We start from the raw sequence: 16,560 nt of genomic DNA on the forward strand, positions 1-16,560 counted from the left end.
CCCTCGGCTCGCAGCACGTGGTGCGCAGCCCACCCTGTGATTGGCGGGGCGGGAGTTGACCTTTGCCCGGCATCGGTCGCTGCCGGGGGCATGGCTCGAACCCGCCCATGAGCGCCCGGGGAAGCGAGCCCATGGATCGGAGCGAGCCGCCGCCGCCGCAGGAGGTGGCCGAGGGGGAGGATTTCGGTTACCGGCTCTTCCCGGAGCGGCGCAGCGAGGCCAAGCCGCGGCGCAGCTTCCTGGCCACCAGCCTCCTCACCTTCAACCACAAGTGCCAGGTGATGCTGAAGATCGCCCTGAACACAAGTAGGCACCGAGGCGGGGTCGGCTCTGAGTGCGGGGTTTGAGGGGCTGCCAGGCCGGGGGCGCAGAGCTTCTCCTCCACGGGCCGTGTGTAATTTGCTACCAGTAGCAGTTACTGGTATTAAACTGCTGTCTGACCTAATCCGCTACTGGGACGGGGTAGCGAACTGTAGCCAGTAGCAGTTCCTGAGCTGTGAGGTTGTTCTTATTTGCTGACTTGTCCTAATTTGCTCAAACCTGAGCTTGGTGTGGGGTGGAAGCAAAGTCTTCAGCTTCCAAATGACCCTGCCTGGTGTACATAATAAGTATCAATTACTTCTTTATAGAGTGAGGTCATTTAAACATCATTTATTTTGCAGCTTCATTTACTGTGCTGACAAAACATAGCAAGTGCAATACTAGAAACACAGATGTCATTGCTAAAACTACTAGCAAGTATGTATACGTATTTTCAATAAGTATTTGTTATTAAAATATAAATTTAAATAAATTTTAATTTAGGGGGGGGAGGGATAGCTCAGTGGTTTGAGCATTGGCCTGCTAAACCCAGGGTTGTGAGTTCAATCCTTGAGGGGGCCACTTGGGGATCTGGGGCAAAATTGGTACTTGGTCCTGCTAGTGAAGGCAGGGTGCTGGACTTGATGACCTTTCAAGGTCCCTTCCAGTTCTAGGAGATAGGATATCTCCATTATTTTTTTTTTTTTTTTTTTTTTTTTTTTTATATCATAGTGACAAGCATCTGCACAGTAACTAAGGTAAATGATGAAGTGCTAAGATTGGTGGGCAAACTTTTTGGCCCAAGGGCCACATCTGGGTATGGAAATTGTGTGGCGGGCCATGAATGCTCACAAAATTGGGGTTGGGGTACAGGAGGGGGTGAGGTCTCTGGCCGGGGTGCGGACTCTGCGGTGGGGCCAGAAATGAGGCGTTCAGGGCGCGGGAGTGGGCTCTAGGCTGTGGCAGTGGGTTGGGGTGCAGGGGGGCGTGAGGGCTCCGGCTGGCGGTGTGGGCTCTGGGGTGGGGATGAGGGATTTGGGGTATAGGAGGGCTCTCTAGGCTGAGACTGAGGGGTTCGGAGGGTGGGAGGGGGATCAGGGCTGGGACATGAGGGAGGGGTGGGTTGGCTGGGGGTGCAGGCTCTGGGGTGGGGCCATAAATGAGTTCAGGATGCAGGGGGGGGCGCAGGAGGCGCAGCCAGGCAGCTCTGCAAGCTGCCTCTGTCTGCGCAGGCGGTGCCCTCTGCAGCTCCCATTGGTCGCAGTTCCTGGTCAATGGGCTGGAAGCCATGGAGTCAACACTCGGGGATGGAGGACAGAGGCAGTGTGCCTGCAGAGCCGTCTGGCCGCGCCTCCGCTAGTAACAGCTGGGGTGGGGAGCTGCTTGCGGGGAGCTGCCGGAGGTGAGTGCCCCCCATCTGGCACCCTGTGCCCCAACTCCCTGCCCCAAACTCCCTCCCAGAGCGTGCCCCACAGTCCCTCCCATGCCCCAGCCCCCTGCTGGCCCCACACCACGCACTATAAATTGGACTTTCAGTGCAGATCAGAAATGCCAGTTTATAGAGCTTGCTGGCTGGTGAAGTGCTGGGTAAAAGAGCTTTTACTGTATTGATTTTTGGCAGTGCAGTGGGCGGAGATGGAGGGACATTTGGATTTTTTGGCATCTGTGAAGATGTAGGAATTGTTTAATTGTGAGTAACTGGATGTTTCTGTTTAAGTGATAACCTCTTAAAAGCCTCTTCATTGTTCCTGGGCTTTTATCTTGCTATGTAACGTTCCTTATTCATCTTCCATATCTGCACTAATTCTGGTTAAGTAAATTAAGAAAATAACCTTCCAGAAGTGGCTGCTATATGTTCTTTTTACCCAGAAGGCCGTTTTCTGTAGATTGAGGGCATATACTAACTCTACATTTAGTCGCTGTTATTCTACACTGAGGCTGAGTGTACAGTACAAGTGCTACAGCACTGTAGTATAGACACTCACTACAGTATCGGAAAGGGACTTTTCTCGTCGTCGTAAATCCACTTCTCTGAGAGGCCACCGCTAGGTCGACCAACGTTTTAGCGTAATGTCAGACCAGACCTCCACTTAAGTTCTATACAGGACTCAGAAGTAGTGGCCTCTACACAAACGTTTGCTATTTAAATAATGTCTGTGTGTGCCCTGCAGTGAATTGAGCATTGTATGGCTTTGAATGTCATTTTTTATTAATCTGAATTGGGACAATTGTAAATTGACTTTTTCATCCAGTGTTTTTCCAAAGAAAGTCACAATGCACTTAGTTTAAGATGCAGTGTCACTTCGTCACCATATAATTATTAATTGCATAAATCTCACTACGTAATTCTCTTATATAATAAAAAACTGAACTTTACTTGTTGTACAAAATTTTGTGTAGAGAAATTGATTGCAGCACTGTTTTTCTAGGTCCATATGCTCAACTTCTTCTTGATGCTATGAAGCAGTCTGGCTGGTAGGTCAACCTCTGACTTATGTGTTCTATATTGACTTCTATAGTGATCCTTAGCAATCTTATTTAAAACTTGCCTCTAACTTCATACTTCTTGACCTTTCAGCACTGTTCATGAAGATCGGCACTTTGCCTGTGAAGACTGTGATGGGTGTGTCAGTGGAGGTTTTGATTCTGCAACATCACAGGTGGGTGTTGATTTTTGACTGTTTTAATACCCTACAAAGTGAAAAAGAAGCTTGCAAGAACATGTATTTATAATCAAAATCAGATTTTTAAATAATGTTGGAAGTTTGTTTAAATCCATAAAAGAAAGTTAACTTTAAAATCGGTAGATCCATGCTTGTGCTTAGATACTGATGCTTCTTTGTAAAGTGCTTTGAGCTCTGCTGATGAAAAGCACTATGTAAGAGTTATTATTTGGAGATAACGCCACTAATATTAGTACACCGCAGGTTGAAGTGATGGTTAATGGAGAAAAATAGTGGGATCCTCAAAGTCCTCAGTGATGCAGATGACCTGCCCGGGATCTTTGAGGGACTATAGGATAAATATAAAATGAAATAATTAGGATTAGCTTAAATTTGTTTAAGAAAATATGAGTTATAAAGAAAGACCCTGGCTAGTATTTTCAAGGCCTTCTTTCTACTTGCTAAGGGAAGGTGTCTGGTTCAAACAATAACTAATAAAATAAGAGAGTTTCTGAAAAGAAGGCCTCTAATTGACAGGGGTGACTGCAGATGGTTTTAAATAAGAAAGAGAATCTGTCTTAAAATGAGCTGGCATGGCCTTAACAACTCCACATACCAGTGTTACCTAAAAATTAGGGCCTATGTAAACCTAGATGCAAAGGAAAAACCATTGGTCAGCAAGAAGAAGGGGAAGAGATTGTAAATCTTATCTGGATTAAGACTGGAAATAAGGGTGCACTGTCTCAAGTTGTTTTTTAGCTGATGTCAGTAATTGGCAATGGCATCTCTTGATTGTTAAAGGGTATAAAAAGTAAACTTTTAATGGGTTCATTGCTAATACTTGCCTGACCATGTTGGAGCCAACCAATATGGTGGAATACATCCAATACTCAAGGAGCTGACTGAGGCGATATCTGAGCCATTAGAAAAAAGATGGAAGAGATTCCAGAGGATTGGAAGGGAGCAACTATACAATAGAACCTCAGACTTACGAACACCTTGGGAATGGAGGTTGTTCGTAACTCTGCACAAAATGTTATGGTTGTTCTTTTAAAAGTTTACAACTGAACATTGACTTAATACAGCTTAAAACTTTACTATGCAGAAGAAAAATGCTGCTTTTAACGATCTTAATTTACATGAAACAAGCACAGAAAGTTTCTTTACTTTGTCAAATCTTTTTTTTTTTAAAACTTTCCCTTTATTTTTTTAGTAGTTTAAGTTTAATATAGTACTGTACTTGCTTTTGTTTGTTTGTTTTTGGTTTTTTGGTCTCTGCTGCTGCCTGATTATGTACTTCCAGTTCCCAATGAGGTGTGTGGGTGACTGGTCAGTTTATAACTCTGGTGTTTGTAACTCTGAGATTCTACTGTGGTGCCAATCTATAAAAAGGAAAATAAGGACTGTGACGGGTTGGATCACAGAAACCCCCTTGGGAGCTGCCACCCGATGTGCAAAGACTACCCCTGCTTCTGTTTTCCCTGCCAGCTCAGGACTCCAGCACCCTGTCTTGCTGAGCCAGACACTCCCGTCTGGCTCCAGACACAGACCCAGGGTCTGAATCACTTGTCCCAAAGCTGCAAGTTTACCTGAAAACAGCTCACAGTAGAGTGCTTGTCTTTAGCACTCAGATGCCCAACTCCCAGTGGGGTCTAAACCCAGATAAATCCGTTTTACCCTGCATAAAGCTTATGCAGGGCAAACTCATAAATTGTTCGCCCTCTATAACACTGATAGAGAGATATGCACAGTTGTTTGCTCCCCCAGGTATTAATACATACTCTGAGTAAATTACTAAATAAAAAGTGATTTTATTAAATACAGACAGTAGGATTTAAGTGGTTCAAAGTAGTAACAGACAGAACAAAGTAAGTCACCAAGCAAAATAAAATAAAATGCGCAAATCTATGCCTAATCAAACTAAATACAGATAATCTCACCCTCAGAGAGGCTTCAGTAAGTTTTTCTCAGACTGGACATCTTCCAGGCCTGGGCACAATCCTTTCCCCTGGTACAGCTCTTGTTGCAGCTCAGGTGGTAGCTAGGGGATTCTTCATGATGGCTCCTCTCCCTCTCTCTTCTCTTCCCCCCTTTATATATCTTTTGCATAAGGCGGGAACTCTTTGTCTCTCTGGGTTTCCACCCCCCCTCACTGGAAAAGCACCAGGTTAAAGATGGATTCCAGTTCAGGTGACATGATCACATGTCACTGCAAGACTTCATTACTCACTTGCCAGCACACACATATACAGGAAGACTCACAGGTAAATACAGCCATCTGCAGACAATGGGAGTCATCAAGATTCCAAACCATCATTAATGGTCCACACTTTACACAATTACAATAGGCCCTCCGAGTTACATTTTATATTTCTAGTTTTAGATACAAGAGTGGTACATTTATACAAATCAGATGATCATACTCAGTAGATTATAAGCTTTGTAATGATACCTTACAAGAGACCTTTTGCATGAAGCATATCCCAGTTACGTTACATTCACTTATTACCGTATTTTCTCTAAAACCAGCTCAGTTACATTATATTGACTTATTATCAAGTTTTTATAAAACCATATAGACTGCACAACGTCACAAGGACAACCTGGGGAATTACAGACTGGTTGGCTTACGTTCAGTACTCGGAAAGATAATGGAGCACATAATCAAGCAGTCAATTTACTTTTAGAGGTTTGCAACAGTCAGCATGGGTTTGTCAAGAACAAACCATGTCAAACCAACCTAATAGCTTCTTTGACAGAGTGAGTAGAAGATGTGGCATATCTTGACTTTAGTAATGCTTTTGATACTGTCCCGCATGACCTCATAAACAAACTAGGGAAATACAACCTAGATCGGGGTGGGCAAACTTTTTGGCCCGAGGGCCACATCTGGGTATGGAAATTGTATGTCGGGCCATGAATGCTTACGAAATTGGGGTTGGGGAGCAGGACGGGGTGAGGGCTCTGGCTCGGGGTGCGTTCTCTGGGGTGGGGCCATAAATGAGGAGTTCAGGGTGCGGGAGGGGTTCCAGGCTGGGGGATGGGGGCTCCGGTGCAAGCTCTGGGTTGGGGCTGAGGGGTGCTCTGGGCTGGGATTGAGAGGTTCGGAGGGCGGGAGGGGGATCAGGGCAGGGGCTTGCGGCGTGGGAGGAGCTCAAGGGTGCAGCCTCTGGGCGGTGCTTATCTCAAACAGCTCCCAAAAGCAGCATCATGTCTCACCTCCGGCTCCTATGCAGAGGCGCGGCCTGGAAGCTCTGTGTGCTGCCTTGTCCTCAGGTGCCGCCCCTGCAGCTCCCATTGACTGCAGTTCCCGGCCAATGGGAGCTACAGAAGCAGTGCTTGGGGTAGGAGAAGCGCGCGGAGCCCCCTGGCTGCCCCTAAATGTAGGAGCTGGAGCGGGGACATGCCGCTGCTTCCAGGAGCTGCAACGCACACGTGGAGTGGCCCCTGATCCTCCTCCCCGCCTGGAGTGCAGGAGCGGAGCAAACCTCAGACCCCACTCCCCAGCAGAAGCTTGAGGGCCAGATTAAATCGGCTGGCAAGCTGTATGTGGCCTGCGGGCTGTAGTTTGCCCACCCCTGACCTAGATGGAGCTATTATAAGGTGGGTGCATAACTGGTTGGAAAACCTTTCCAAGAGAGTAGTTCTCAGTGGTTCGCAGTCGAGCTGGAAGGGCATATCGAGTGCGATCCTACAGGGATTATTCCTGGGTCTAGTTCTGTTCAATATCTTCGTAAATGATTTAGATAATGACATAGAGAGTACACTTCTAAAGTTTGCAGTACTTCATTTAAGAAGCAACAATCAGTTGCACACATACAAAATGGGAAATGACTGCCTAGGAATGAGTACTGCAGAAAGGTGGATTACAAGCTAAATATGAGTCAACTGTGTAACACTGTTGCAGAAGAAGAAAACATCATACTGGGATTTAACAGCAAGGGTGTTCTATCTAATGAAGACACAAGAAGTAATTCTTCGACTCTATTCTGTGCTGATAAGGCTTCAACTGGAGTATTGTGTCCCGTTCTGGTGTCACGTTTCAGGAAAGATGTGGACAAATTGGAGAAAGTCCAGAGGAGTGCAACAAAAATGATTAAAGGTCTAGAAAACATGACCTATGAATGAAGAATGAAAATATTGTGTTTGTTTAGTCTGGAGAAAAAAAGTTGGGGGGGGGAATATGATAACAGTTTTCAGGTACATAAAAGGTTGTTCCAAACTATCAGGATAGTTAAGCACTGCAACGGATTGCCTAGGGAGGTTATGCAATATCCATCATTGGAGGTTTTTAAGGTTAGATGAATATCTGTCAGGAATGGTCTAGTTATTACTTAGTCTTGCTTTAAGTACAGGGGACTGGACTAGATAACCTACTGAGGTCTCTTCCAGTCCTCCACATGTATGGTTCAATGATTATGGATCTAAGAACCCCTGGGTTTAGCCCATTTGTAAGTATCTTGATCAAATGGTTTTTGTTTGTTTTTACTATAGGGATATTGTAAAGGGCTTATTAGTTAGGCTTTCAGGCATGTGTAGAGCAATTATATAAATACTATTTGATCTTTGAATTTAATAAAGGAATTATGGTTAAGTTAGTGTTGTTGTGGTTGCCTGCATAAATAATTCCAACAGGATAGGGAGAAATTGAAAGCCAGTAATACTGTTCAAAGCTAATATACTCTTGCAATGAAAATTCCTTTAACTTTTTTCTAAAGACTTCCTATATTTTTGTTCTACAGATTGTTCTATGCCAGAACAATATTCATCAACAATCCCATATGAACCGAGTAGTTACACATGAACTGATTCATGCTTTTGATCACTGTCGTGCACATGTTGACTGGTTCAGCAATGTCAAACATTTAGCCTGTTCAGAGGTAAGTCAACGTGCTTGTCACACATGAGTAGGCTTCTTTCTTGAGTCTTGAGTGTTACTTACTGGTGGTTATTAGAGGTTTTGGTGCTAAGCCAAACATTCTGTTCTATCCAAACATAATTCAGTATAACTCCCTTCTTCATTTTTTGTTTTTGTTTTTGGGGGTTTTTTTGTTCTTCTGTTGGTTCAAACTAGAGACCAGATTTGTTCAAAGTACAAGTTGAAATACTATGTTTTGGAGTTTAACCAACAAATGTAATACATATTTATCTGCTTCTGATACGTAATTAAATGAACATTATCACGTTTCAATAGCTACAGAATAAAAATGTGTAGATGATAGTACACTATTTATAAAGTTCCTTTTTCTACAAATATTGATATTTTGCATAATCTTCATAGTAGTATGTTAGAGTTCAAAAGTAAGGTTATTAACAAAAGTGACTCTTCCTGTAAAAATATGTACTTATTATTTTATTGACTGTAGCCTTAATAATCATAAACCTCTGTTCATGACACTCTAATCCTTTCCTGGAGCGTGGTTATTACCAGATCATTATTGAGTGGCACATAGTTGCTTGTGTAGCATGGAGAACTTGATGGATTATGAAACGAAACTAAGCTACTTACACACATTACTAATAGTTGATTTTGGAATATGAACTAGAAATATGTGAAGTATATTTCCATGTAAATGTCATTTTGATAAAGTAGAAAATTTCCTCACTGTAACAAAAAAATTATTCTATGCCAATAAAGATAATGTAAATATATAGAGCTAAATGGTGTCTGTCATTTTAGTTTAAAACATTTAGGAATACTTTCCAAGAACTGTAAAGAATGATATCTAGAGTTGATAGCAGAAACTTACAGGTTTCATTGTAAAACTGCAGATTCAGTGATCTGCCCTAATGAGAGAAGTAATGTAATGAATTTGCTACAAAAAGGTCAGATTTTATAAAGGTACATGAAATTGTACATCATGTTTGCATTTGTTTTACCTGGAGAAGATGCACTTTAAGTGGAAGTCAGCTGTGATTTATTTAATTCTTCTTAGAAATGAATTTGGTTTAGTATCCAGTAGCCACATATACAAAATCATTAAAGCCACCCTGGAATTCAGAAATTTCATTATCTACGTACCTGCTTTTTGTCTCTAAGGGAATTATAGAGTGCCAATCAAAGTGTCTACGTGCTGAATGTAAAAAAATTAGAACTTAAGATTTAACACAAGATTGGGCTCATGCTTTTCTGGGAATTGCTTGCTTGTACTTTTTGGCCCATTTTTTTTGTATCCAAACAACTTTTGCCATTTCAATCTTTTTTTTTTTTTTTTTTTAAATTCTCCAGTACAAATACCAGCTTTTTCCTCTTATGAAACAATTATTTATTTTTTTTTCTACACATGATTTCCATAATCTTTTTTCTTTTCTTTTTTTTTAACCTACTAGAGCAGTGTTTCCCATCCCAGAAGGTAGGCTATACCAGGGAAGCCCCAGACTAGTCTGGAGGAGGGAGGGAAAGTGCAAAGCAGAGGAAGAGAACATTGAGGGGTAGAGAAATGTGCATGTCTCTACGCCTGTACTTCTCTTAATGCAGCTGTGTTCCTGCTACTGTGGAAAATGCAGCAGGTGGTTCTTTGAAAGCCACTTGCCTGCCTTCCTTGCTCTTATAGCAGCCCCTAATGCAGATGGCAACAGGAGCATTTCACAGGGTTTTCAAGTTCAAGCAGTGGCTCACAGAGCTAATTTTTTCTTCTCTACTCCCTGATCACTCATTTCAGCCGCAAGAGCATGTGTGACTTGGCCCCCCGGAGTCACCAATGGATATTCCTTCCAGAACAATATGTAGCCTTGTATAGAAGTGAGGGCGGGGAGGGGTTACTGTGAAAAACAAAAAAAGTACAGGAGAGAGCAAAATCAGGGGAAAAGATGGTGGTCAATGAACCATGCCCTGGCATAGCTGACACTAAGAGGGCAAAGAAGGGTTCAGTCTTTCCCAGTTCAGCACAATGAGGGGGAATCTACGAGGAAAAATACTGGAAACTACTTCATTATATTAAGAATTACTGTAATGCTCTGACTTTTTCCATTTATTTTCTGTGGTCTTTTGTTTTCATGATAGATTCGAGCTGCTAATCTAAGTGGAGACTGCTCACTCATAAATGAAATGACCAGATTTAAATTTGGATTAAAACAACACCATCAGGTAAAGAAGACTGTGCCTTGTAGATAATGCTGACTTACATTAAGGAACAGTACCATATGGCTTTGGACTTTATTATTGTAGTCCATCAAGCAATATACCACCTCCTATTAAATTCCTAGCCACAATCTTACCACAGGAAAGCGAGTAGATGACTGGAAATCATTTTAATCTTTTGTATAACTTTATATTGCCCACCTACCCATCCACCCATTCATATCTGACTTACCCCTCGGCTTCAGTCCTTTTCCTCTCTGCCTCTCCTAGCTTTCCCTTCCTCAAGCCATCCCATCTCTGTTTGTCTAAGTTGCCTCCGTACCACTGTTCCACACTCCCCAACTGCCCACCCACCTCCCTTAGCTCACCCCTGTATCTGAGGTGTTGGCTGTCATTCTTGTCAATTTCATGGTTCCGCTGGGGAGCCTGACTGCACGGAGGAGTGGGGAGCAGAGAGCTGTGGGGAGGGGGGTGCCCTGGTGGGGAGCCAAGAGCACAGGGAGCTGAGAGCCCAGGCGGGGAGCCGGGAGCTGGTGGGAAGCAGCTGGGCTCCTGGTGGGGAGCTGCATGCAGAGCTGAGAGCCCACCCCACCCCATACACACACTGCCTTTCTTAAGCAGTAAGTGGAAGCACTCCTCGTGAGGATGCACACCACTGACGGAAGGAGGATTGTGTATACATGAACCACAACAGTAGTTACTGCAGTGGCTGTAAGTCGACCTAACATAGGTTGACTTAAGTTTTTAATACAGACAAGCCACCAGTGTCTCCTCCATCCATTGTCCTCTTTGCAGTTTCTCCTTGTACCTGGCTCCTCTCCTTCCTTATATATGTCTCCTAAGGAGGAGGGAGAGAAGAAATTGCTATTGGATGGAAGCCTGATTGGTAATGACTCCTGTGACAGGTTGGATCACAAAAACCCCCTTGGGGCTGCCAACTGATGTGCCAAGACTACTTCTGCCCCTGCTTTCCCTGCCAGTTTGGGATTCCAGAGCCCTGCCTGGATGTGCCAGACACGCTTAGCAGCGCAAACACAGACCCAGGTCTGAACCACATCCCACAAACTTCAGGCTTAACTGAAAGCAACTTAAGAAGTGTTCCTGCCTTTAACACTCAGATGCCCAACTCCCAATGGGGTCCAAACCCCAAATAAATCCATTTTACCCTGTATAAAGCTCATAAATTGTTCGCCCTCTATAACACTGATAGAGAGAGCTATGCACTTTGCCTCCCATAGGTATTAATATATACTCTGGGTTAATTAATAAGTAAAATGTGATTTTATTACATACAGAAAGTAGGATTTAAGTATTCCAGGTGATAACAAGCGGAACAAAGTGAATTACCAAGCAAAATAAAATAAAACATACAAGTCTAAACCTAATACAGTAAGAAAACTGAATACAGATAAAACCTCACCCTCGGAGGTGTTCCAGTAAACTGCCTTTTGCGGACTAGTCTCCTTCTAGTCTGGGTCCAGCAATTACTCAGACCCCGTGTGGTTACTGTCCTTTGTTCCAGTTTCTTTCAGGTATCCTTGGGGGTGGAGAGGCTATCTCTTGAGCCAGCTGAAGACAAAATGGAGGGGTCTCCCGGGGTTTAAATAGACTTTCTCTTGTGGGTGGACACCCCTCCCTCCCCCTGTGTAGAATCCAGCTACAAAATGGAGTTTTGGAGTCATATGTCCATGCATGACTGAGTTCCTTAACAGCCAAGCCACATTCCTGTGAAAGCTCAAACGTGGATTGGCGTCTTGATTGGGCACTTACTGAGAATAGTCTTTTCTCAGGAAGCTGACCAATTGCTTCACTGAAGCTATTTTAAAATTAAACAAGCATACAGTCCATAACTTCAAGTACAAAAATGACACATGCATGCAACTAGGATGAATATATTCATAACCTTTACAGAAATATGTTACATGGTATATGTAGCATAAAACATATTCCAGTTATGTCATATATACATTCATAAGCATATCCCATAAAGCATTATGGGGTGCAACATCCCAACTCCTCTTTGTCCCCTGCTTCTATTGCTCCCAGGCGTTTTCAGGGGAGGGGCACAGGCAGGCAGGGATGGAGCTGAGCTGGCTGCAGCCTCTCCTGCCTGGTCAGGATAGAGCAGCTCCTTCTGGCAGTAGGCTCCTGTGAGACTCCTACTCTGTCCAAGAGCTAAATGGCAGCTGGCAGGAAGAGGAGAGATGGCTGAATGCTGCTGCACAAAGCAGCAGCCTGACTGCTTTCTGTCCATCCTGCTATCCTTGCTCCTTCCCTTTCTAGCCAGCCAAAAGTTTGGGAGACAAATATGTTGTTGATTCCCTCCATACTACTTTGAGAGCTGCCAGGGACAGGTTGTCCCTATAATTAAGCCTGGATTCCGTTGTTCAACTCTTTGCCTAGTCATTTACACCTGTGCAAAGTTATAGCATTCTCATTTGGTATCATTTTACATTCACTGGCATGGAATACTACTGTGTCTCTACTCCAGTCCCTGGATTGCCATGAGCCTTGGAGGCCTGACCACTCAGTGATTGTGCAAGAGGCTTCTCTGGGTCAGAGGTTGGGAACATACCAGGGATTTGCTCCCTTCCCTCAGCAACCTTTGCATCGTCTCTGTCCATTTTCTACCAGCTTTTGTTTTCCTCTCTCATTCTAATTTGGGTAGGGAGCATCTGGCCCTGAAAACAGATTCCAGAGCTGTGCCATTGAAGATGGAAGGGCTCTCAATGAAGGACAAAACTGAAAGGAGAACACACTTTTAAAAGGGTTATGTTTTTTTTAGAAGAAAAATTCGCACTCTCCCCCCCCAAAAAAGACATTTGCATTGGTAGAACCAATGCATTTTTTAAAAAAGGCTAAATTAGGGGCTTGTGGTTCTTCCAGCTCCAACTACTGCTTAATACATTAATTACAGTGGGTAGTCAGTAAGAACAGAACAAGAGTGACTAGGGTTGACCAGAAGTGCCTTTTGAGTTGCTATGTATGGAAAGACTCAAAAGGATTAAAAATAAACTAAAGCCAGTTCAGAATATAAATTTAGTATAGAGTCAGACATGCAGCCCTTACTCAGGAAAGACTCCCCTAGACTTCAGTGGGACTCTTACTTAAGTACAGATTACTGGACTGAATTTGAATAATCTATTCCTGGCTGACCTAGAGCAGCAGTTACTGACAGTGGCTTGGGGGTCTTGTGTATCCTTTTCTTTTTTTAAGAGGAAAAGCCTAATAGGTAGCAGTTGCTACAGAAAGGTGGGATCAAGGAAAAGAACCACATGAGGGGAGAGCAATGGCAGAGGAGTCGATTTCCTTTAGATCTTCTATGTTCTGATAGTTGAAAAAGGGCTGTTCAATTTTGAGCAGATTTTCTCTTGTGTGAATGTCTAAGTTGTACAACTTTTTTTTTTTTTTTTACATAAAGCCAGAGTTTTAAACTGCATTTGAATTATTGCTAGTCAAAGAAAAATAGCATTTCTTCTTATTACATGAAGATTTAGGTGCATAATGAAAATTAAATAGTTAATTTTAGATTGAAGAAAAATACATTTAAATGATCACACGTTTGTTTTTAAGATCTGTCTACAGTAACTCCTCACTGAACATTGTAGTTATGTTCCTGAAAAATGTGACTTTAAGGGAAACGATGTTAAGCGAATCCAATTTCCCCATAAGAATTAATGTAAATTGGGGGGGGGGGGGGTAGGTTCCATGCATTTTTTTTTTTTTTTTTTTTTGGCCATACAGTACAGTACTATAGTTGGGAGGTGCCCCCACCTTACCCCACACAGGCACAGCCCACTGGCACTGGAGACAATGAGGCCGGCAAGGAGGCTGAAGATGCTGTAGGATAGGAGAAGCACGTTGCGCAGCAGCAGTGGCAGCTTTCCCTACTCTGCAAGCACCAGCGGTGGGGGGCTCAACCCTCGGCCTGCCCACGCCCATGCCACCCCTTTCCCCAAACCCCCACCCTTAACCCGCCTCTTCTTCCTGCCTCCTCCTCCCCTTTTACTCCGCATGCCGCGTCCTCGCTCCTCCCCCCCCACTCCCCTGCCTCCTGCCTGCAGCAATCAGCTCGCTTGCAGCGTTCAGGAGGGAGTGGGGAGGAGCGAGGACTTGGTGCGCAGGCTCCCCCCTCCCTCCCCTGCTTCCTGCCCACTGCAATCAGCTGGTTTGCAGAGGAGGGAGGGGAAGCCTGTGTGCCGAGTCCTCGCTCCTTTCCCCTCCCTCCTGAACGCCTCAAGCCAGCTGATTGCTGCGGGCAGGAGGTGGGGGGAGAAGGAGGGAAAGCGCTGATCTGCAGGGTCTGCTGGCAGGCAGGAGGCGTTGGGGTGGGGGGGCTGCCAGCTGTGGACAAAGCGACATTTTAGCGAAGCATTGAACAACTTTAAATGGAGCATGTTCTGTAATTGAGCAGGGACGCAAGATCGAAACAACGTTAAGCGAGAGGACGTTAAGTGGGGAGTTACTGTATTTGGAATGGTGTCAGTTTTCTGTGATACATAATTAACTGTAACCTTTATGTTGATGCATGTGCAGTAGGAACTAACATTTGGATAGATCTGTACAAAAGGGTTTGTAACTTGTGACCTTAAATCCTCAAATTGTAACTACAATTTTTTTTCTCCATTTCTCTTAGACCTGTGTACGAGACAGAGCCATTCGCTCCATTTTGGCTGTTAGAAAAGTTAGCAAAGAAACAGCAGAAAAAGCTGTGGATGGAGTTTTTGACTCCTGTTTCAATGATCATGAACCATTTGGAAGAGTCCCACACAGTAAATCAGATGCCAAGTATGCTTACAGAAACTTTCAGAACCGGGATCGATATTATGCAAATTTGTAAAGGTGACTGTTAACCATTAGCAGTGCTGTCACACTGAAAACATAGCATATATACCTGATGCTGGTGGAGAGAGGAAATTCTGGCAAGTAAACTACAATTTTGTATGGAAAGCTTACACAAAAGCCAAGTTCCACTGATGAGTTATAAATAATTGGAGTAAATGAACAAAGCTGTAAACCATGTATTTCCTCGCTTGTTTTTCAATGTTTCTTTTGACATATCAAATTTTTAATCCACACACTTCAATTCATGTGTAAATCTGCTCAGTCCAATTAAGAATGTTTCAAAATGTCTTTTATCTTTACTGAATAAAGTGATTTAAGATGTTCAGATTTTTACAAATTGTGTTGTGTAGCTATGTCTGCATATGATACTGATAATTGAGCATTCCTTTTTCAAAGTGGGTACCTAAAGTCAGGATCTTAAATCCACATATGCGCACTTAAGGCTAGATCCACAAAGGGATTTAGGTTCTTAACTGCTGCTTCAGGTACCTAAGTCCAATATTTAGATCCTCAAAACCTCTGCTTAGCTGCTGCCAAACCCTGTAGGTGCCTAAATTTGCTAGGCACCTACATTTTTGCTGGTAGGCAGCAGTGCCCATGCTCAAATTTTGACACTCAACACCTAAGCCCTGGCAGGAGTCACAAACTAGGCATTCCCCTGCCTAACTCGCTGATGCAGTGGTAGTGCTCAGAGGCCACCTTAGAGGATGCCTACGAGATTGGGTTCCATACAAAACACAGCTGGTGGTGGTGGTGTGATTCCAAACATGGGTGTTGCAACACTGAGCCTAAGTCTCCTTTGTGAATCTTCCCTTTAGGGCTTGTCTACACGGCACATTAGTGTAGAACCAGCAAGCTTGTAAATTCTAGTGTGCACCAGCATGTTGCACACAAACTGTCTGTTTGGACCCTGGTGCGTGCACTAAAAGTTATCTAGAGCACATTGACAGAGTCCTACTTGAAACACGACTATGTCAACACGCAGCAGGGTCCACATGTGTCAGTTAGTGCACAACTCACTTATGCATGCTAGAATTTACACCCTAGCTGGTGGGCAATAATGTACTATGTAGACAAACCCTTAGACTCCTTTGAAGATCCAAGCCCTAAATAAATGACTAGATTTTCAAATGAGCACAAAAGCTCACACTGAAGTCAAGGGGAGTTTCTAGGCATTCAGTTTTTGAACATTTAACCATATATTTAACTTAAGTTTAGGCACCCACTTCTACAAATCTTAGTCAGTCTGTTTTATGCTGTTAGTGGTTGTTTAAAATAGTGACTTTTTCTTCTACATTTTTTAAAGAGGCCAACAAGATACTCTTTCATCTCAGGTGATTGCTTTACAAATATACAGTTTTGGCCCTTCTCCCATGCAGAGTGCTCCATGCCATGACTTTTGGGGCTCTTCTCGGATGTAGGAATCTATCTGCCCATATTAAATTACTGAATCGCAACCTAAAGGTTGGTCCTACACTTAAAACTTCTTATGGCATAACTCTGTCAGTCAGGGGTGTGAGAAACCCCACGCCCTCTAGAGACATAGCTATGCCAGCATAATCACCAATGTAGACACTGCAATGCTAAGAGAAGATAGCTATACAAATACAAATCTAATCTTTTTCAAAGCTAACTATAATATACACATGCAAACTGTTTCACAATCCTACT

At 43.5% G+C, this 16,560-nt stretch overlaps 1 protein-coding gene across 7 annotated transcripts; it reads left to right on the plus strand.

Moving 5' to 3' along the window:
- The first annotated feature begins 13 nt into the window (after positions 1 to 13).
- Positions 14 to 15,214, plus strand: ATP23 (ATP23 metallopeptidase and ATP synthase assembly factor homolog). 7 transcript variants are annotated; one of them, XM_054025130.1, is made up of 8 exons: positions 14 to 306; positions 663 to 738; positions 1,533 to 1,702; positions 2,730 to 2,775; positions 2,879 to 2,960; positions 7,706 to 7,843; positions 9,967 to 10,050; positions 14,681 to 15,214. In XM_054025130.1, exons 1-8 carry the CDS (start codon positions 108 to 110, stop codon positions 14,882 to 14,884), a joined length of 999 nt encoding a protein of 332 aa, XP_053881105.1. In that variant the 5' UTR covers positions 14 to 107; the 3' UTR covers positions 14,885 to 15,214. The 7 variants fall into 7 exon arrangements, with proteins under 7 accessions (XP_053881105.1, XP_053881115.1, XP_053881154.1 ...); XM_054025179.1 differs by having other exon boundaries at positions 66 to 278; XM_054025154.1 differs by lacking the exon at positions 1,533 to 1,702 and having other exon boundaries at positions 189 to 278.
- Positions 15,215 to 16,560: the final 1,346 nt, after the last annotated feature.

Source organism: Malaclemys terrapin, chromosome 1 (genome assembly GCF_027887155.1).
Source record: "Malaclemys terrapin pileata isolate rMalTer1 chromosome 1, rMalTer1.hap1, whole genome shotgun sequence".
Lineage (NCBI taxonomy): Eukaryota > Metazoa > Chordata > Testudines > Emydidae > Malaclemys > Malaclemys terrapin.

Excerpts from the sequence above, each read along its gene's own strand:
- ATP23 (XM_054025130.1), top strand. The coding sequence starts at position 108 with ATGAGCGCCCGGGGAAGCGAGCCCATGGATCGGAGCGAGCCGCCGCCG. Across the intron at positions 307-662 it reads GAAGATCGCCCTGAACACAA|CTTCATTTACTGTGCTGACA; the intron begins GTAGGCACCGAG and ends TTTATTTTGCAG. Across the intron at positions 2,776-2,878 it reads GCTATGAAGCAGTCTGGCTG|CACTGTTCATGAAGATCGGC; the intron begins GTAGGTCAACCT and ends TTGACCTTTCAG.